Here is a 22,814-nt window from a genome sequence, read left to right on the forward strand (position 1 = left end):
ATTAAATTAATTTCACACATAGATATCTTAATATACTTTATCTAACACAGATGTTATTTTCAAGAGGATAAAACCTCTTTCATTACTTATTCTATCATAAATGTTTAGGATTAATACTTCTAATGAAAAAATTACTTTTCAAAACCAACTTTTATAGGCAGTGCCATCAACTACCTAGATATAGGATTTTAGAGGTATTTGTTATCCTCAACACACTGCCTAATCCCAAAGAACTTGGAATGGTGAGTCCTTCCTCTCACTTTCCCCTGTGATCCTTTAGTGATTTAGATGAGGACCTTATTTCAGATATAAAAGGAAAATACTGATGTCCTTCCCCGATCAGAAGGTGCAATGCATCAATATGATCATGCAGAAACAATGTACAAAATAACCAGAACTGTACATTTATTCTAACCCATATATTATTATAACCATAATTGTATATTATGCCAAAGAAATATATTTTTATTCTATACACATGGGTTTAATGATTTTTTCCCCTAAATAAAATGCAAAAATAAAAGTAACAGAATCACACTCCATTCTAAACTTCTTAAAGCTCCTAACAATGGCACAATATAGGAGACTGAGGACATACCAATTGTCTTCTGCCAAAGAGCAATTGTACACAGAAATGTTTATTTGTTTCCTGAAGTAAATTTTGATATTTTTTATCCATGACTCCTCCAAAAATGCAGAAGTCATAATGCATTAGGAATATTATTATTACTTTTCAGAAACACATTTACATTTTGATGTCTACTTTCAAAATACAGATCTTTTTTGAAAGCTCATTCCACATAACATCACTAATGTCAAAATATATTTGACACTTTCAAAATATAAATGTAACTAAAACACAGACTTAAAAGCAAAATGGTTCTTTATTCCCTACTTGGGATGAATATTTGCTACAATTAATACTTTACATTCTGAGGACAGAACATCACTCAAGCTGCACAGTTAGAAAGAGACATAAAAAATATTTTAAAAAAATATGAAATGTAAAAATATAACTAAAACCTCAGCTCCTTATTTACCTGTACCTGAATGAAGCGTATGGAGCAGAAACTGAAGAAACCCAGCAAACATAGCAGCATCAGCAACAGAATGGTTAAAGCACAACTGGCATCTAGTAGGTTGATGAATTCCAGCCTGCAACTGTAGCAAAACCGTAATGCAAGCAAAAATCCACTTCAGTGTGAAGGAGACGATGTAAAAGAAGTCATAAGGTCCTTGCGTCCTGATTCTAAGCCAAATTATTCTGCAGTGTCAAACATTCGACACCACTGACACCAAACAGGGCTAACGAGAGTTCTTGTCATCAAAACAAATCTCTGCAGTGTAGTGCAAGCATCGATTACTGCATTAGTTCATACACAGCTGCTGCAATGACAAGGAGTTTCAGTCTCTAGGAGTTAATGATTTTAGGAATCCAGAATTAACAATCCTCAGGAAACAAGATAGGGGGAAAAAATGCTCCTTCCTAACTGGACAGAACAGGAAAGAAGTTTCTTAGTTCTTTAAAGCCAACAGTAGACATAAGCTCAGGTACCTAAGTAATCAATACCACTGCTGCAGTTATTATTTATATTCAGCAGTGGTGCACTAAGCAAGTTTAATGAACTGCATAGATGAAGAAACTGTGTAAAGCAAATGTGGCTCTTTTAATTTATGTAAAACATCCCAAACTGTAGATTTACTTCTAGCATACCGAAAACACAATGGCCCTGGAAAAAACTTAACATTTTTTACAAATTAATACGATAATTTCATTCTTTCTGTATATAATAGATGTGTGAAGGGAAACATAATTTTATATAAGAAAAATAGGTTCCAAATAAAAAAACCTGGGAATAATATTTTGTATTCCAAATTACATATTCAAGGTAAAAGAGAAAAGCAGAACCTATATACCAGCATATTTGGGAAAGTCACATGATTAGAGAATTACAGCTAATAGAATTTGCTAAAGTATTTAATCTAATTTAATCATATCCAAACCATACAACAATAAAACTGTCTCTTTGGCAGAGATAGTCTTCCTCTGTACGAATAGATGTTTCTCTGCAGCATATCTAGATACTGCAGGACTTCCAAAATACAATGCAGGACATTCAAATACAAAACCTCTGCTGTTTAGAAACTAAAATGTAAGGAAGCAAAGTAAACAAAAAGAAGCTTAGAAGGGATAAAATATAAATAATTAAGCTAATGAGAGCTTACAGCTCTTTCATATTTAACAACATATAGACCTATTAGTAATAATGAAAATACATTTAATCAAGTTGTTTCTCTGTAATTCCGGATCAAACCCAAGGTACTGAACACTGTCTTTCACAATCCTGCATGTCAGTCATCAGCAAAAGCTACAACTGAGATCCTTGACCACTGCTGACACAGTGTCCCCAGTAGCATTGTATTAGCAGGAAGACAACACAAATGTCTAATTCTGCTTTTTTCATGGACACGTCCTTGATAGGAGATAATTTTTTGGAGCTGGACAATGTCCAGGCTTTATATATTTCAAGAGAGAGTGATCATTTGCTACTGACCAGGGAACACAGACCCAGCTTTCTCCTTAAGCCAGAAACATTTCTTGCAAAAGCAACAAAAGACAGAGTATGCCAAATGCCTGATGCTTTCACAGTTCATCCACTGATCCTTCTGCATTACTCCTTGAAGGAAGACCTCCTCTTTTGCCACGTCAGGCATTTAGGGCTTTGCTTCACTCTCAGAATATAATACACGTGGATCCTGAATGTTTACCTCACCTTAAAGCACACACTAAACAAGGCAGGGGATTTTGCTACAATACAACTCAACAGATGAAAAATTCTTACAGCCTCAGAATTTGTAAATGAGACCGAACTATATGGGTTTGTTTTCTGACTTATTTAAGGTTTCCTGTCATTCCCATGGCATGCATCTGTGAAAAAAATAATGAACCATTTTCCCAAATGCATTTAAAAAGGTTGTTTGTTCACCATGGTGTTGTTAGGGCTCTCACTGTCTCCCATTCCTCTACATGCCAACCCCTCTCTGCTCCAGCCTCTAGCAGGCAGTCCTCAATGCCCATTTTACCCACTGCTATCCTTAGCCATGAGATCCACCCAAGCTCTGACTAAGTAGCCCAGTCTAACAGCTTCAGATGGTAGAGGTGTCTGCAAGTATTCACTGAAAAGCAAGGGAAGAGCAGAGCAACAGAAGAGTGTTTTGAAGTCAGAAAGGACATTTTGCAGAAAAGAACAGTGCCACCAACTCCAGTGTGCATTGCACATCCCTAAAGGTGGATTTCATTCCTCCCAGGCCCAGTCACATGGAGCCTTTCTGGTTGTCCCAAAGGTTCATCTGACAGCTTGACAACCAAGTGCTAATAGTTAGCTTATTTACTTTTACATCCTTTAACAGTAACAAAGAAGTAGGAAACTAACTAGAAATCTGGATACCATCCCATTGTCCTAGTAAAAATACATCATTAAGTTATAGCACGCTTTCAATCTTTGCTTTGGATAGCACTGTCTTTGTAATCTCAGGAGGTTTTACCCTTCCAGAGTATTTTATTGCCACTGTCTTCTGAGGCAAACTACACTATGGATCTGATACATCTTGACCATCATGTTTGAGCTCTTCATAATCTTCCTGCTAATAGTTGTTCTAAATCATAATCCATACATGATACTCCTGCATTTATAAAACTTTCTGAGATCATTAGAAAAGCAGGAGACTGAACAACCTCACACAACCCTACCATTACTGAAGTTTTAAGAGAACAAACTCAAAGCATTAAGCATACTATTCAGCTTTATACCTGGGTGAAAATGCAACTTTCCTCTAAATCAAAAGTTTTACAACACTTTTTTTCAAAGAAGAAAGCCAAAGAATGGTCCCAAGCTTAATTCAGAAGCATACAAAGAACAATTTAATGAAAGAAACACCTATACTTTAAGTTGGAATTTAATTTAGGAAACAAGAGAAACAACAAAAAAAGATCCATGTTAAAGTCTCCAGATCACAAAGCCAAGTTACAATGGGGAAAATATTCTAATACAAATGCAGGAGTCTTAGATACAGTATTAGGTATTTAGTTTGACATTTTGTTCTGTAGCCCTCTCTGATCTGCTTCAAAAGGTCGTGGCTATTGTGGGAGATTAACAGTGACAAGTCAAACACCACACCCCTCTAAGAAGGGCAAGAAAAAGGACCTGGGAAACTACATACTGGGAGGGTTATGGGGCAAATCCTTCTGGAATACAGTCCTGAGTTCATGAAGGCCAAGGACATGACTGGGAACCATCAACATAGCTTTACCAAGAGCAAATCATGCCTGACCAATACGGTTTCTGGATGTGCAGGCAAGGGGACAGCAGCAGATGTGTTTAACGTAACTAAAAATGAAATAAACACCAAAGCAGAAATTAGGTTGTTGCATCAACAGAGCTGGAGCTAATAAGTTTGATCTTATATTTAGCTTATTAATTATTAAGGGTTAAATTAATGTCATGCTGCCATTACTCCACAATTTTCAATTCAAACCTCGATCTGAGCCAATCAATTCAAAGTGAAGTTACTTGTCACCTGTCTGAATAACACAAAGTCAGATGTTTTCAGTTAAATGGTGACCAACATGTAGGCACTGACTTTCCAATTTAATGATCAATGGCATCAAAATATTCGTTTCGTTCCCAGCTTCAGCTACTATTTCTAGTTGTTGTGTCATTGTCTCCATAGAGACAGATTTCTCTCAACTTTCATAATCCACATGCTGGATGTGGAAAGCCCATATTCAAAGTCCTTTCCCTGCCTGTTGAAGGGTAAGCTGTATGAAGTGGTGGTGTGTCAGCACTTCCTTTGACAGCCGTGGTCTGATATAAGCTTGAACTCACAGAACTAAATTACTACAATCAATTCAGTGTTACTGTCTTTAGGAAGAGACTGCAGGCATCTAACCTGTACCTGAGTTTTGCTGCCAAAAGAGAAGCCAAGCAAAAAGTATCATCTTCAAACATGGACTACAGCAAAAACAGGAGAATCAACCTACAGTGACAACATCATTACAGCTTATTTAATTCAGATACATGACCTTACCAAAATTCCTTAAAACAACTTTTTTTTTTCCCTTCAAAAATGATCCACCCCATTACACAATATAAGCCAAAAGACAATGCGTGTTCTGAACTAATTCTTGTATAGGTTGTGTTTGAAAGGTTATACAGCCAAGGGTGATAGACATTTCTGTGCCACTATTTTATTCTGTTTCTCTATTTCAGGACACATTTGACAACTTAATTCACACTCTTTTTCTTTTCCTTACTGCCTAAGTCTGCATGGACATCGTTTAATTTCTGAATCCTTTTACAATTCAGATTCCTCCCAGACCCTTTAATTCTAAAAACGTCAGATTTAAACGTAGAAATTAAAGCAGCAGTACCATATGTAATAACCACTTCTGAAGGAATCTCTATTAAGTAGCATTTTCTATTACTTTAAAATGTTATATACCTTCCAAGCAAACAAACAAAAAATACTAAAGCCACACATCTAAGTGTAGGGTTTAATGGTCACCATGTTGTTTAAACACTGTCAGAAAATTCATTCCTAATCCTTATAATAATTTTCTAGGGCAAAGTAAGATTAGGTCCACAATAGCACAGAGAGCTGATGCTATGATGGCAACATGCCTAATCTATATTTGTTGTTGTAGCTTTTTTTTTTAAGGGAAGTGATGCTGATAGATTAGAATTTTAAAGGATACATTTGAAGAGTAGTCAAAATTTAACGGTAAGTTTGTTTAAAAGAAAAACCCTGTTCACTGGCAGAAAATTAATACCTTCCTAAATGTCTCCTTTCAGTGGCTTTTAGGAATAGTCATTCCCTAAGACTTTCTTAGCAGTGAGATTTAAAATTTGGTAACAGGAACAGATTAACCAACTTGTTTTATAACTGACTTCAGAGCAACTTTTCTGTGGAAAAGAGCCAGCAGCAGCACAACTGGATTTATTTCTAAGCATTTAGTTCCATTCCCATTCACAAGGGGCTGTTTTGCCCTCTCCCGTACAGTCTCTGCTTAACGACAATGACAACTCCACTACTGGCGAATCTGTAATGTCTGTCTCATGGGAGATAATTGAACCTATCTGGGAACACTGATAAGGTTCAGTGTGTTACATACCACACCAGAAAGTTTTGAGAATCTACATCTGTCTACATCTATTTAAACCGGTATTTGTGAGTTCCTTTGTGAAGTCCAATTTTATCTGTAAGTTCAAGTCCCTTTTATACTATATTTTAAGTAAAATCTGAGCCTGCAGAGATTACCAAGTTACCTGTCATACCATGTATTTAAATGTAAACTTACACTAATATACTGTGGCAGACCTCCAAAGCATGATAGGCAAGAACTGGCATTATATCTCTGAGTGAGTCCCCAGGATTTTGGGGAATTGAAAAAAAATGGCTGTCCACCAGCCCTCAGCTCATGACACTGATTAGTATTCACTGCCAATCAGAAGGTTTTTTTTATTCTCACAATTCAGCTGAGAACCGTATGAATAAACCGCACACGGGTCAGCTGGGGAGCACTGCTTTGCACAGCATGAGCTTCCTGCTCTGCAAAGCTATGTGTCACTGCTACCCAAAACCGACAGGGGACCAATGCCAGGATCTGCAATGCCCACCTTAGATGTGGGAGCAGGGCTGAGGCACTCCAAGGACTGTATCCAGCTGTTTCAGAATGACATTTCTTCTTGTAACACCTGCTGATAATCTTTAATGCAGAACACTGACTTTCAAAGACTTGACAAAGGCAAAGAATAAAACAGAAATCTGCAGGATTTTATATTCACACATAGCTCCATTCACTGACTTAACACCACTCCGGGATGATGCCCTGTAACTACACATCATGATCCCCGAAGTATTTAACTGCAACAGAAGCACTGGAGCGCACGTGTGCCTTCTAATAGCACACATACATTCCATTTGATATAAACATCTATATTTATGTCACAAGCATGTATGCCCAAAAAACTCTTGCCTTAGTAATATTATGAAACTACAATAAAACAGAGAATATGAAAACATTCATATATATTACTGTATATTTTCTTTTTCTCCTGAACCGACTTTACTGCAGCACCCCGAAAGCAGACAATATGTTCTCATTAAATAGGCATTTCTTAAGCATTAGGTCACAGAAAAAAATCAGGTTGGAAGGAAATGTACTTTGGGTAAGTAGGAAGAAAATACGCAACTTCACCAACAGTATCAACAAGATTGCTTAAGCCCAGAGGCTTAAGTGTAACTCTAAACCTCACAAAATTTTGAAAATCTGTCTCGTGATCTTCAAATAAGAGTACCTTTTCCTTGTTATGTTTTGTTTGGTTGGTTGTTTTTTTCTGAGGATAGGACTTATTTAAGTAAACGAATAACTGCTTCCATAGAGCCGTACTTGTCAGTGTAATTTCCATTTCCAGAATAAATCCCATACACCATCTACAATACTTAAGCTACAGGACAATGCAAATCTGCCTGTGGAAAAAAAAGCACATGGAGATAAGATCTGAAAAGGTTTCTTAAAATTGCTGGTTTAAGCAGCAAAGTGTGCCTGCATTTCCAGATTCTCTCTGCGCTGAGAGAAACTGTCTTGCAGAGGCCGATAGATAAAAGTGAGATTTGACTGCTCCATCTAGTGGCTCATTAAGCAGAACATGTGGCCTAATGGATTAAAAAGGGATAAATGTGAAGGTTTTGTTTTCTCTGAGCAAGACAAAACAAACTCTTAGCACCTAGATATTTTAATAGCATAATATAAAAATGTAAAAATATTTACCTACTTTCATGAACCTAACTTTAAAATTTAATTTAATGCTTTTATATTTGTAGATTATTCCTATTTATTAGCTTATTTATGTTATTTTGTTAATTAACTTTATTAAGGCCAGCAAAGTTTTAGAAAGTTTTCTTTTGAATTTACAGTAAGTTACACTTATACTTGAGTTCACATTTCCAGTGAAAATATATCTTAGGTTTTCACTAAAATGAAATTTTCACTAGAATGAAATTAATAACAAGTCAAATATTAAAACATATACACAGACTCTTAACTATAAGAAGTAAATTTAAAAGCTTACGTCTGATTCAGAAAGTGACTTCTACTCTGTGAATGACAATTCCTAAGCAAATCTAGAGCACCACTGAGTTTTAGTGGGAAAAAGAAGTGTCTGCCCTGAAGTCTAAGTCTATTCAATGGCTATTCTAAAAAATATTGAGAACTTGGATCCTTTGGAAAACTAATATAATAACATGACTAAGTTGCTTCAAACAGAACACTTTTTCCAACAATTTTGAGAGTAACTAACTAATTAGAACTGAAGCTCATATTGCAAAGGAAAGAATTACCAAATTGCGGACTTGGTTACAAAAACTGGAACTTTAAATTCTAGAAATTAATGCATATTATTAAATAATAAAACACGTGCAAGTTAAAAACAGACAAATATGTGATGTGCTTCATTTCCACTTGCTACGTCTGAAGACATTTTGTCTTGACGTTACACATATGAATGAGAGGTAGGCAAAGAATATAGAATAGAAGGAGAACAACTTTTAACATGGGCAGATAGTGGTAGAACAAGGAGGAATGGTTTTCAACTAAAAGAGAAAAGATTTAGATTAGATATTACATTACTCAGAGAGTAGTGAGGCATTGGAACAGGTTGGCCAGAGAAGTTGTGGATGCCCCATCCCTGGAAGTGTTCAAGGCCAGGTTGGATGGGGCTTTGAGTAACCTGGTCTAGTGGAAGATATCCTTGCCTATGCCAGGGAGATTGGAATTAGGTGATCTTTAAGGTCGCTTCCAACCCAAGCCATTCTATGTGTCTATGAATATAACCATTTTATTTATTCCTTTACCACACACAGTTCCCACAACTAACTTCAAAGATAGATTAAGTTAGGACCCTATATGCAGTAAAAACCTCCATGTAATGGAATTTAAACTTATACATAAATTCTTTGCAGATCTGCATTTAAAATTGCAAAATAATCCCATGGTAGGTATGGCCCAAGTGAACTATACAACATTCATTTCTCAACTTGCTCAATGGACCAAGTTAGACTTTGTCCAATTTGCATATGAGGTACAGCAAAGCCACAGGTCACAAAGTAAAGAATGCTGATATTTGCTTTTCTAAAACAAAAAAGGTCATGTTTACAGAGAGGAAGCAAATACGAAAAGAAATTATTCTAAGTAAAATGTTTTATCAGAAGTTCCTTCATGGCTTGAAAGAACGTGCAATAGAATATTTAATACTGAAGGTCTAAAACAATACTGCTGTAGGCATGTATCTATTGCATAGCATCACAGTATTTCCAAGACTTATACTCTTACAAAATACCTCAAAGGTTGAAATTGTTTAACAATTAGAAAGCTCTTCATAAATAATTTTTGCAGTCAGTCAAGGGCATGATAAATGGAAGAAAAAGGTACTGAGTAATAATATGACCATGCATTTATTAAGCATATATTTTATTACCAGCAAGGCAAGTTGGAGTCATGTACTGAAATCTCACAAGATTAGGCAATGTACAAACATAAAAAGAAACTCTGGACTCCACTGAACTTGCAAAATAAATGCAAGGCAAGAAAACAGCAGACAAACAAATAAGGAACAGTGTCCAGTGTCAAATGGACTGTCATTCATACTGTGTCCTTAAATAATCCCTGGAACAGTTGTGCCCTGGTTCAGCTGGTACTCTCTGTTCACTGCTAGGCAGGAAACAAGCCAAGAATAAACCCCAATAGACAGCTTCCATGCAGTCCCTCTCTTGAGGAATGTAAGAGTTTCATTGTATGGAAATGTGCCATGTTTCATTACTTGGCCAAAAATGTCAAGAATGGCTCTTAAATTCACTAGTACAGTAAATATCACCACTGAGACCGTATGAGATGGGCATATTTGAAACCATAACACATGTGCTTGGCATCAGGGGGAAAATGGAGACAAGAATCAGCTTCAGAGATTCCAAAGTGTAGGTGGGGAGTCCCTAATTTTGAAGCTCATATGTTGTACAGAAAGAGAAAGAAGGAACAAAGAAACTGTAAGAGGAATACAAAAACAATGAGCAAATGTGGGAAAATAGTTTTCACAGGGACATTCAGAATGCGCAGGAACAGAATGAAATCATGTATATTTAGTCAAAGGAAACACAGACATCTCATAATCATTACCTTCTTTCTGACACAATCAAGTTTTTCCTAGAGATGATTTATTAGCATACTGATTTTAGAAAACTAAATAGGTCAGTCTATCTACTCAAAATTGCGCTTAAAGGAAGAAACTGGTTCCTGTGTGTTACAGTCATTAAGTGCATTATTGTAAGCAAAACAATATAACAAAAAGTATCAGAGAAATATTAGCACAACATACTAACCAATAATACTCAGTACTACATGGTAAAACCCTATGTTTGAACTCAATAGGACGATCAGAATGAATACACTAAGAAAAGGACACAGAATGAACGTCTTCAGAAAATAACAGAATCAGATGTTTGTTTGTTCCTATTTGTTTGTTCCTAGCTAACTCTATAATTATCTAAAATTAAAATCAATTATTCTGGAAGCCAATAATTAATTTAGCTTTTTCTTTCACAAGCTTTCATTTTTCACCCAAAGTGGGGCAGATTTCCCATACAGGTGGAAAAAAAGCAAAGGTTTGGATTTCAGTCCCAAGACTTAACCTCATCCTTTAATATGCTGCACAGACCAGCCACAGTTGGGTAGATTAACCAAACACAGTTTGGTTCATCCTTCACAGTTCACCTTTTCCTCTGAGCTCTCAGATCAAAGAGTAACAGTAAATCCTGAGTGCACATAACCTTTATGGTATGCAAAAAAATGTATGCATATAAAAATGCTGAATAGAAGGAGCAGAGGAAAGAATCATCCTCTGGCTATAACACCATACCATGTTTCAGACTAGCTGAGCTTTAACTCCAGTTCACTGCATAGCTGTACTTTGAAAAGTGCTCAGCAGCTAAAATTAGGGCAAGTTTTTCAGAAGCTTTTTCAGCTCCCTCTTAGACCCTTACAAAGTGCTCCATGACCAAGAGCTCCCACTGCTTATCTCTTGCATCTGTTACCTCCAATGGTTTCTGTATGGAAAAAAACTGACTGCTGAATGCTTTTGAGAATTGATCTTTCCTGGAGAAACCTAGAGAAGTTCTGGGTTTCTCTATAGGTCCAGGTACTTTCATAGCTCCTGAAATTAAAGGTACCCCGGTTGTTAAGTATTAAGTCTTTTTTAACATATGACTTCAATGTGTCCATGCTTTAGTGTCTGCCCTTTTGTAATGAAAATAATCATCTTACTACTGGAAAAAATACTATTAGGAAGAATTTCTTGATATTTCATTAATTAAATGTGCAGAACAAAGGTAAGTGATGAGGAACGAGCAATTAATAAAACCATGAACATGTGAAAAATTAAGCAATGCAGAAGACAGAGTATGTTAATAGTAACGAAAGGCCTTGGCAATTGCAATAGATGTAAGAAAGAAATCAAGATTTAACAGTTTGTGACATCCTCTTGGTAAGTCAAAATGTACCTTTCTTTTCCTTTTCAAAAACCAGATTGCTATTATATAAATTTGTACTGGAAATGGCTATCAAATGTCACTTAAAGGGTAACAAAAAAGAATATGGTACAGATAGGAATACTGTGGATTTAGCCCCACATGTTACCAACTTGTCTTAGAGCCTGCCACAGGAAAAGCAGTAGTATTTCTAACATAGAGCAAGGTCACTGCAGGCTATGAAGAAACTGATTTTTATTTTCTGGAATACTCCATTTCAACTGAGTAAGAAATTATGATTACAATCATCCTTAACTTTGCTTACCTGTCCTCAGAGTTAACATGGTTTCAGGCAGCAAGTTTCAACCTCCCTAGCAGTAACTTAACCCTCCAAGGGAAGAGTAGAGCACTCACTCAACCTCGTCCTCTCCAGCTTCTTCTTTCTGTTTATATCATGTTTTATAGACCTTAGTGACACTTTGCTTGTTTTCTGCGAATTCCTACAGCACATTCACAACCTTAAAGTAAACTACAAAAAGGGCTTTATTAGGATTTAAAAGGAAAATTCAGCCACATGTCTTCCATGACGTCCTCATTTATATGGTTATGTATCTCACTGAAGTGCTGGATATCTTGGCAACAGTATGACTTTTTTCCTCGCTTGTGTTTAGCTTATCTCATTTGCAAATTCATGCATTTTAAATAATTTCATATACACAAAACAGATTTCTTAATGCCCAACACTAAATTAACAAGCCCAACACTAATTTAACAAGCACCATAAATAATTTCAGCTGTTCAAAAGCATTGAATACTGATAGTATTGATTAATGTTAGCTCTGACCAAAATTCTGAAACTGGATCCATTTTAGCTTATATTTCCATTAAAATATAAATCAGATGTAGATCTAATTACTGCACAAGGACCAGAAGATAAATTGGAACTAATTCCTAAGAACTAACAAGTTTCCTAGCAAGGGTATTTTATTTTACACTAAGTGAAGTTCAGCCACACTTTTAAACAAATTCAGCTCCAGTTTTAAAACTCCATGCCCAAGTCTATGCAAACAGATGTTAAAATATCCTAGCAGATGTTACAAGTCAAGTACAACTTGACTTGCCTACACTCCAAATTGAAAATACCTTAGTGAAAAAGTTTAACTAAAAAACATTTAAAACCAGCCTCCTCTTCTCTATAGTCTTTTCCTGATGTTTTCTTTTGGTCCCTTTGTAGACACTACTGCGTGTATGTGGTTTGTGTCTTAGCCCACAAGCTACCTTCCTTGCCAACAATGCTTACAGAATTTGGAATAAATCACTGGGGCAAATATTTCATATATGCTTTCCTTCCCCTGGCAGCACCTCTAAGCACAAGCACCCAAAGTAACACTAGGAACACCAGAAGAGGATAGAGGAAGGGACCAGATCCTCTCCTCCTGGAGCTGAGCCCGCAGGTCTACTCCTGACCTCCCCGTCCTCTCCTCCTGCTCACAACCCCCCTGCCTCACACCTGGGCATAAACCAAGAAAATAGTAAGATCCTTGCCCCTAATATTTTCTAACCAGAAGTTAACCTCATAAGAATGAAATGAAATGAAATGAAATGAAATGAAATGAAATGAAATGAAATGAAATGAAATGAAATTGGGTCGCCCTGTTCCTCACAGTACCAGGCAAAACACACTATGAATGAAACAATCACATCTTCACTGAAAGAAACCAGAAAGTCATTGCAGGAGGTTATTTTTCAAACAAGGCGCCAACTCTGTCATGCTCTCCTCACTCCCAAATAAACCCATTAGCAAGTATATAGAGTGAGTTTTACTTAGTTTTTCAACATTTTGCTGACAGTATGTGAGTGTTAGTCACATTTTCGAGCCTACACAGTGTGAACAAAATACACATTTAGGCAAATACAAACAATAAGTATGCAAAATGTAAAACCATTAGCACATCTATTTACATAAAAGTACAGAAGCAGCTTTTAGTACCTCTTCACATTGCTCCAATTTCCAACATTATTTCATCTTTCAGTTTCAAAGACTCCATGACAGAATTCTAGAATATCTCTTGTATCTACCATGGGATAAAATAAATTTTGTACAAAGTTATCTGGGCATATATCTACTAGTTTTACACAAATTCTTCTTTTTCGACCTTAAAGAAAATATTTTTTCACAAACTTACTCCAAATACAATTTGTATTCTTCACTGGATGGCAGTAGGCAGAAGCTGTTCTCGGTTTTAAAATGAGGTCTGGATTTCATTTTTAATAGTATGGTTTATGTTATCCTAGTATGTCTTTAAAGCAAGTATGAATGTAATTTATGCTTTCTATGAGGACTTCTTCTGCCTTGCCAGGACTTCACTGGAAACTCAGTCTACCTATTGTTCAGCTATTACAGATATCAGAATAGGGGTCCTACAGCCTCAATTAATAATAGGATGAAAATGATTATCAGCAATCAGTAGTAGTGTCTTGTAAAGGGTGCAGATTTTTTTAAAAGAAATTTGTTATGTCCTTTTTGGACACTGTTAAACAGTTTTTTCTCTAGATTTACTCCAAACTGGAAACAACTTGACATAAATCTTTGGGTCCTCCACCACAGAAGTAAAATCCTGCTGGATTGCAAAAGACATTAATTTTTGGAGAGAAAGTATTTTCAAGTGCTTGTGAACTTTTTTTAATAATTTTGAATAAATTACACATATTAAATGGTTACAGGAAATAGCAGGGAATGTACTAGCTAAAGTAGCTTGCTGTTTTTAAGGCATCTTATGCTCAGAAGACAAGGTAATGCAATACTAAACTGTTTCTAAGAAATGAAAAGGTTTAAAAGTAACATTTGCACAATATTTACTTTATAAGATATTTTTGGCTATTGATTTTCAATACAATCTTAATTGCTTTATCTATGCCTTATATTTCTATGGGGTATAATTTTCTTTTAAACATCTTTGTAATCTTTTTTTCATAGTAACTGCCATTTTATTTGTTCAAGATAGAACAGAAAATAGTACATCTTTATTACCTAGTTGCGGATTGCTTTACATTGGCACTCACCAAACGTAAACATTACTTTTAAGATCTTGGGGTTTTTGGATGGGGCCATTCAAAGTTGAAAAAATTTTATTTGCTATAATTCTATCTTTCCAGCTCCATCTGTATTACTTTGGCATCAGGTTTCTGACAGAGCTGATATTTAGATAAGAGAGGATGGATTCCAGGTCCTCCTGCGCTTATAAACTAAAGCATTATAACTGAAGAAATGGTAGGTGAAATTCTGTTTGTACCCATGCTGCTAAATTGTAAAGAATGGTATTATGACTGTGGTTACAATAGGGGCATTTTTTAAATTATTTACATTTTTTTTAACTAAATCTGTTTACTGTAGCCTATTTTCTTTTAGAATATTGGAGGATTTCTAAAATATTTTTGCAGGCCATAAAATTCCTTGCCTTTCCATCTGTTCTTATGAAATACTGCATATTAATTCAAGTACTGATGAAAATGTAATTGTAAATATAACTGGATATTTTACCATCAAAAATGCTTCTGCTTTCTCATTTGTATTCACATTTCCTAGCTCCTTTTTATGTACTATGCCCCCCCCAGTTCCAAAGGCTTTTCACTTACAATCCTTGTCATGGGAAAAGTCATACTGAAAATCAGGCAAAAAAATTAACAGCTACGTCTCACAGTTACTAAATTAAAAAATATACTTCTGTAATTAATGCATTTAATGCATTGCATACCTCCTCATATATATACATCTATATATATATATATATATATATATATTTATAATCTGATTAATAACACAGTGCTAGCTTCCTAACAATTAGATAAAAGTTCTCAAGGAATGCTCAACAATGTTAATCAAGTATTGAGTCAGCAGTGGTCAGACAGGTCCCTAAGATTCCTATTAATAATTTTTATCCAAATATAGTGAGGTAGCACTCTGATATGATACAAACCAAGGTCTCCACTGTCTAAAGAGGAGCTGAAATATCTGCCTCAGAGGTAACCATGAACTTGATTCAGTTATTAAAACCTTAAGCCTTTAGCAACATTTGAAATCCTGAAAGCAACTATTGAAAGGTTTAACTTACAAAGGACTGTTATAAAACAAACTATATCAACATATTGATATCAGTAACTTTCATCCTGGAATTGACTTTCACAACAACAACCTTGCAGTTTAAAATGATAACCTACACTGAATATGGAAAATCCTTTCTACTTTGTAAGCATCCTCAAATTGATAAACATAATGAAAGCAAAAGAAAAAGATAGAAAATAAATGCTATATTATATAAATGCTATGTTACTACCAACCAAGGGAGTCAGAGAAAATTACACAAATCCAAATGTCAGCATAAAACATTGTCACAAAATAAGGAAAAGAGATGTGTTCTCTTAGAAAGAGACTGGAAGGGACCTCTGGAGGTCGCTAGTTCAAACCCCCTTCCTCAAAAGTTGTGTCAGCAGAGCAGATTATGCAGGGCCTTCTTCATTTAGGTTTCAAGCATCTCTATGCAACATCTCTATGTGATACATCCACTATTTGACAAAACTCACAGTCAAAAAAGGGAGAGTTTTTTTATGTCTTAGTGGAATCTGGAATAAGATTTCAGGGCATGATCTTCATCCCTCCTTAAAAATGAGCAGAAAAGCAAGCTTCCATATTTTAAATGGAATGCTTAGAAAGTTAAAACAAGCTATTCAGATGGGATAGGAGAGAAATGTCGTCTCTTTTATTTGTATACCTGGAACTTTAGGGAATGCTAGGAGACCACAACATCAGATAAAGACAGACAGACAGGTCAGCATGTATGAATTAAAGACATGTCAGGAAAGTGCCAGGAACTAAAAGGCAATGCAGACAAACCTTTGGCATTTTCATTATGAATACCAACAGAAAACTTTCAACTTACAAACACAGGTAATTAAATAGAGAGCTAAAAGCTACTTCCAAAGACACAAAAAGCTTTCAGCTCACTGTAGTGCCACTTAAAGACAATGTAGAGCTATAAGACAGTTGCTAAGTTCTATCAGTTCTATTTCAGTCTTTTCCGACAATGCTTATTTTATCTGTTCGCCCTTCATGATTTTGATTCCCTTCTTCAACCAGAAGAAAGGCTTTGTTTAAAAGCACACAGTGTACCACAACTTATTTCTTACTGCTGAGTGTTCCCATCAACAGAGCAAGACAAATTCAAATAACAGATTTTAAACACACTTTTTAGCTCAGAAGAACATTCATCTAGACAACTTTGTTAATTCTCATTTCTTTCCTACATAACAGTTCCCTTGCCCCATAACTTGTCCTTATTAACAAGGAACTCTGGCAGATTTTTGATATTTTACTAAATGTAGTAAAAATTTGCATCTCTTAACACTGAGGTGTCAGTAAGATTAGATGCTTTAAAATGGTCTTTCTGATTGTTACAGAACTCACTCTTCATTTAAATTAATCTTATAGAAAACTATTCTACATACAGACAACAGAATGAAGCAATGCCCAAAGAAGTACAGATATCATTGAGAAAGTAAACTGGAACCCTTAAATTCTGTCCGTTCTACACAAAAGAGGGAAGAGAATGAAGAAGAAACTCATCAGCTGATGCTGCCTGTAACCACCTCATCTAAGAATGTAGAAGGAAACGTAAAGCAAATGTAATCAGGTGTAAGACATTTCTCAGTTGGGAAAAAGAAAGGCAAGGGGAAATAGAAAGGTATATGATTAAAAAAGAAGCAAAAGAGAAAGAAAAATACAGATATTTTTTTCCCCAAACCATGGCCATGTGCATAATATACAGAAAAGTCCTTACCTTTTTCACTGACACTTTCACTTTCTATCTCCACATCTTCACAGCTAGTATATTCTGGTGTTGATGCCCCTTCTTCCTCTGAGCTACTAACTGACATCTGCCTTTTCTTTCCGCCTCTTTTTGCTCTATGAGGCTTTGGAGGGGATGGCCGCACTGATTCCGACTGGTCAGAGCTAAGGGAATCATTCCTTAGCATGGTCTCCATTTTCTCCCGCTTTGCTTTTCGCATGAGAATAGCAGAGCTAGGATCAAGGCGGCTCTGTTTTATAAAGGAATCGTGGTTCTTGTACTCTACGTGTTCTATAGGAACTGGACTATGCCTGGGAGTTGGTGGGCTATGATTAGTTAATTGTTTAGAAACAGAAATTCTTACATCACCTGTTCTGTCTATAGAGTACGACCTCTGAGTTTCCACAAGAGATTTTCTGTCCTGAGTTCCCTGTAATTGTGAGCGTTTTCCTAATTTATTCTCAGGTACCTCCGCTTCCTCCATTTCTGTGTGTGGCAAAGCTACATCACTGTGTCTTCTCTCGTGTCGTACTTTAGAAACTTTCGCATGCATGCGCATCTGCTGTTCCTCAGGATGCGGTTTTACAGGATATCTTGCCAGATTGGGGTCACTCCTGTAGCGAGTATGATATTCATCTTCCTTCCTTTGTTTTTCATCATCAGGCACTTTGCCTTCCTCAAGTTTCTCTGGTAAGTCTGGGTAGTCCTGTGACTTGCCTTTCTCCAGCCTTCTGCCTTCATGCCGCTCTTTACGCTCCTTGTCGTCTGTTGGTCCTTCTTTTTGAAGTGAGGATTTTGGCACACGCTTACGCTCACTCTTTAAACCTTTGCCATTCTGGTCTGAAACCAATATTGCCTTCTTCCTACAATGAAAAGGAGTACAGTAATATGAGGGATTGACTGGAAAATAGAAATACTTGCATACACAGTTATGGAAAACAGATTATAAATCAAGATAAACTACAGCAAAACAGAAAAGTACTAGATCCATTAGCATGATTTAAACCTATTAATCCTTCCATCTTACTTTCATTTTCTAATAGCAAAAAAACCCATAAATTATGTATTGTCCAATTAATGACTAAAATAAAAAAGAATATTAACATGGACAAATACAAATAAAGAGAATTTACCCTTGTAAGTAGGAATACTCAAAGTTGTCTTTGTAGTAACTGCAGCACTATGACAAAGTACTGGAGTATATTCTCCATTTTTCTGGCAGCAAATATGAGAGTTACAGACTAACTACACAATTTGAGTACCCTTACAGCACAAATATAAATACCACTAAATGGAGTATCTACCAAATATTACAGAAAGAAGTAATATGGATATAAAAAATTGCAAAAGATAATATATCCAGAAACAATATTTGACCTAGTTTTCTTTATCCTATTAAAACTCAAAAAAAGTGCCCATTTTATAAGCATATAAAGAAAAGCAAATCGATTCCTTGAGATAAATTAATGGCATTCCTTTCTCTAATAATAAAAGAGGATGAAAATTTTATTTCTCTATACAGACAAAGTATAAAGAAATGAATAATGAAGCCGCATGAAAATTGTTTTCTCTCCTCTTTCATATTCTGTTTTCAGAAAATAAGCAAGGCAAAGAATCATAAAATCCCCTTATGCTGGATACTTTTATTTCTCTCATCATTTGAGTTGCCCTTTTGTTTACCAGTTCACATATGAATCCACTGATTTTGAAGAAGAATGAACACAGCTATAAAGTATATTTGAGATTAACGCACACCAGGACAAAGTCACTAGGATTTGTTTTGTGGCACTGAATCTTCCCTTCCACAACTAATATGTCTTTGGATTACATATCAAAGATCGTCACAGAGATCTTCACAGAAGCATCTGAGAGAACAAAGTTGGATATCATCTACATTAAGCTCATATCTCTTTTTCCCATCTCCTGTTCCTCCTGAGTCTTTTGCAATAAATGAGACCTGAGCTTACTATAGATAGGTATTTCATAGGACTTCATTTGGAACACTCAATGACAAGTAGAGAACACTATCTTTTGTATAATTAAGATAACCATCTTACTTTAGGACAGCAAAGCAGAAATAGAAAGCATTTTGCTACCCTAAAAGTGGTAACTGCTCTGGGGGGTCTTCCCAGTGTCATGGCGGAAAAAAGTCAACTGAATTATGGGAGGGTACCATGTGTTTGTTTACATCATACATATACCTAATACTAACTTGAATTTTGATACAGTTAAACCCAGACAGATCTCACCCAGAGACAAATCTCATCTTAACAGGAAGTTACTAGCCACTGCTCATCATCCATTTTCAGCTCCAGTAGCTACGAAAAAAAATCATCAACCATTCTGTCCAAGAGAGGATCTTCTATGGCAGACTCATTTTGTTGCCACAACTCAACTGCTCTGCCATCTGCCTGTCAGCAGCCAAAAGAACAACTGCTTCATCACATTAGCCTCTCTTGATTTGCTACTTCTCAACCCATTCATTACAGTGAATTCAGCTCAGGAATTAACTCATTTACTCATTTATAATAGTTTGCTTCTGGTTGGCTTTATTCTTGCATACAACTTGTTCTGAATTCAAGATGGTATTATTGCTGTTCTTTATGAAAGGTAACTTCACAGGTGTAAATGATATTATTTTTAATAGTAAAACTGGAACTATCATTGATAAAAAGATAACACATGAAGATAACAGACAGAACTCCACAGGTTTTGGTTTTTGATTGTCTGGGTGGGGATTTTTCAGGCGAGTGTTGGCCTTAAAAATTCAAGTAAAGTTAAAGGCTTGCTCTTTGTTTAATAACTTTAAAAGTAACCTACAATTCTATTTTAAAAGTGTACATCCAAATGCACTGAAGTACATGGGAATACCCCTAAAATACTTTTTCCCCATCATTTCTCTTGCACAGACCAAATCAGATAATGTATTTGCTAGCAAAAATTTATTGTCCCCGGCCAGTAAATCAATTTACTTTTTGGTTTTGCCCAGTTCTAAACATACACAAGGCCCAGCTGAACTAGAATTTATAATTTTGAGGCTCTGTCAAGACAGAAAGCATTACCTCTCTTTTGGAGGTTCACTTCTAGATCTTGATGAAGCTTGCTTTTGGTCCAGGCCCATAGCTGGCTGTGATACTTCTGCTCCTTTCCTACGGTCAGAGTGTACACTGGAAGAAGAGATTTCCTGTGATGAGGCAGCTGCTGTACTTAAGGGAGTCTGTGATCTCGATCGCTCTTGAAGTCTTGCTTTCTTTTCTCTCGGTGCATCTGATCTTCCACCAGTTGCTGTATCACTCAGTGTTCCGTCCTGGCTGGGTGAAGGCTGTGGTCCACTTCCAAAAAACCACGCTCCAGATTTCGTTAGGATTTCTTGTTGCTTTCGACATAAATTGCATACCCACATAACCTAGTTGAAGACAACAAGAAGAGTCAGCGCAACTACCTCCCAACCCTGAAATGCATGCTCACTATCACAGAGCAGGTATGATCTCTCACTCTCTGAACTAGTGAGGCTGGTGCTCATGACAGGACCCAGAACATGCTTCTCCAAGCACTGACTGCACTGGCTAGAGCCAAGCATCCTACAGGCACATGCTATGCAAGCTTCTCCAAAATGTGTTGTCAATATACATCAGTCCTACCTGTAACAATGCTCCCTCAGCCCAGCCCTAGCTCTCTTCTAAACAGACACCAACAACATGACCAATGCCTGCTGCTGGTGTTGATGCAGCTTGGGGGATGGGTTGGGTTGTTTTCATTGGTGATAATCGCCGTAAGGACAGACAAGCCCACCAGACTGTAAACAGGACTCGGACCTCAGTTAGCAGAGTCCTGCCCAGTTAACTCAACCTCCGTTGCCACAGAAGACCGACAAATTTTAATCAAATTTTCTCACATAACATAACTCAACGTTATCCTGAAAAAAAATTCATGTATTGTGCATAGTTTTAGCTATATCTATAGCAACTACTTACCAGAGGTGTAAAGTAAGACCTAAAGAAATCTACTAACAGCAAACTAAATACACCAAGGAAATGAATACAGAAGTCTCATATTTTGTATTACTTGGAAATTCTCATTTACCATCTCTTTAAGTTACAGTTGTAAATAACAAATAAGCAAACGTGTCCCTGGAAATCACAATTAAGCTGTGTACATAGACAGTTGTGCTTAGGATTTTTTTAAATTTTTTTTTTTAATTCCTTATACACAGATAAACAGGAGCACATATATGAAAGCAAGACTCTATATTTCAAGTCTATATATAGTACAAGACAGTCTAATGTATAGGATCAACTCACCAGAGAAAAATAAAAAGTTAATCAAGACTCTAAAGTGTGTGAAAATTTAAGAAAAAATCGAGACAAAGACAGAAGGAGTTTTGAGGCAGAACAAAAAAGGCAAAATGCATGAACAATACACAAGAGAGAAATAAAAACATAAATAAGAGGAAACAAAGCTGATCATTAATAAGAAAATCATAATGAAAATCTTTTCATTTCATATGGAAAGAATAAAAGAATGAGTAAAATTGTAATGAAGGTAATAAAGATAACAGAAGTTAGAAGGTAAAATATTCTTAAATTATTTTGTGTAAACACAGGAATGATGTAACATTCACAAAATTATATAACACCTGAAAATTAAAAAGAAGAGAAAAAAAATCACTTCATGGAAGAAACTGCAACAGGACAAACATCTGGTACCAAGCTCTCTTATTCTCTGGCCTGGGGAGGAAGTGCATGGCTTACAAGGCCATGAAAACTTTAGACATTTTTCATATTTAAAATAATTGAGATTTATTTAAAACACCCCAGCACAGACTATCTGTTTAGATTTGAAAACTACATCAGAACTTCCAAATGCACGTCTGCACTGTTTGATCAAACTGCACAGAAAAGACATCCAATTCTGGATCCAACTCTGGATCCAGATTGCACCTTTATCAAAAGATGACTGTTATATTTCTTCTATTTAAGAAGGATAATAATATATTTAATAATATATTAATTAGAAAGACTCCAACTTTAATCAAAAGCTACATATGTTATGATAAAAACAGATAGCCCTCAGTAGGATAATAGGAACAGTAATTTTGACAAAAATAAATACTAGTCCTTCAACAAAAAAAAATCCTTTGATTCCAAAATATCTCATTTCCTCCATCTAGTACACCTCATGTTCTAAACAGAATAGACTTTTAGTCTATCTGATTATTTTTACAGGTATTCAAACAAACCACCAAAACTAAAAGGAAAAAAACCCCACATTTTATAATGCTTTTGTAGAATCTGACACAAGTGTTATCTTATTAGACAGCAAGAGAGTGCATGCACACTTATTCGTGTATAAAATCTATGTCAGTGCTATAAACCGAGGTCAACAACAAAAAAT

At 35.9% G+C, this 22,814-nt stretch overlaps 1 protein-coding gene across 1 annotated transcript in view; it reads right to left on the reverse strand.

Annotated features, from left to right (window-relative positions):
* The window catches only part of RIMS1 (regulating synaptic membrane exocytosis 1), a 319,714-nt gene that overhangs the window by 148,459 nt on the left and 148,441 nt on the right, over positions 1-22,814 (reverse strand). Inside the window, 2 exon segments of the mRNA XM_032682385.1 lie at positions 17,412-18,283; positions 20,483-20,826. Of these exon segments, the coding sequence (XP_032538276.1) occupies positions 17,412-18,283; positions 20,483-20,826 (1,216 nt within the window).

The sequence above is a fragment of the Chiroxiphia lanceolata genome, chromosome 3 (genome assembly GCF_009829145.1).
Source record: "Chiroxiphia lanceolata isolate bChiLan1 chromosome 3, bChiLan1.pri, whole genome shotgun sequence".
NCBI classification, from domain to species: domain Eukaryota; kingdom Metazoa; phylum Chordata; class Aves; order Passeriformes; family Pipridae; genus Chiroxiphia; species Chiroxiphia lanceolata.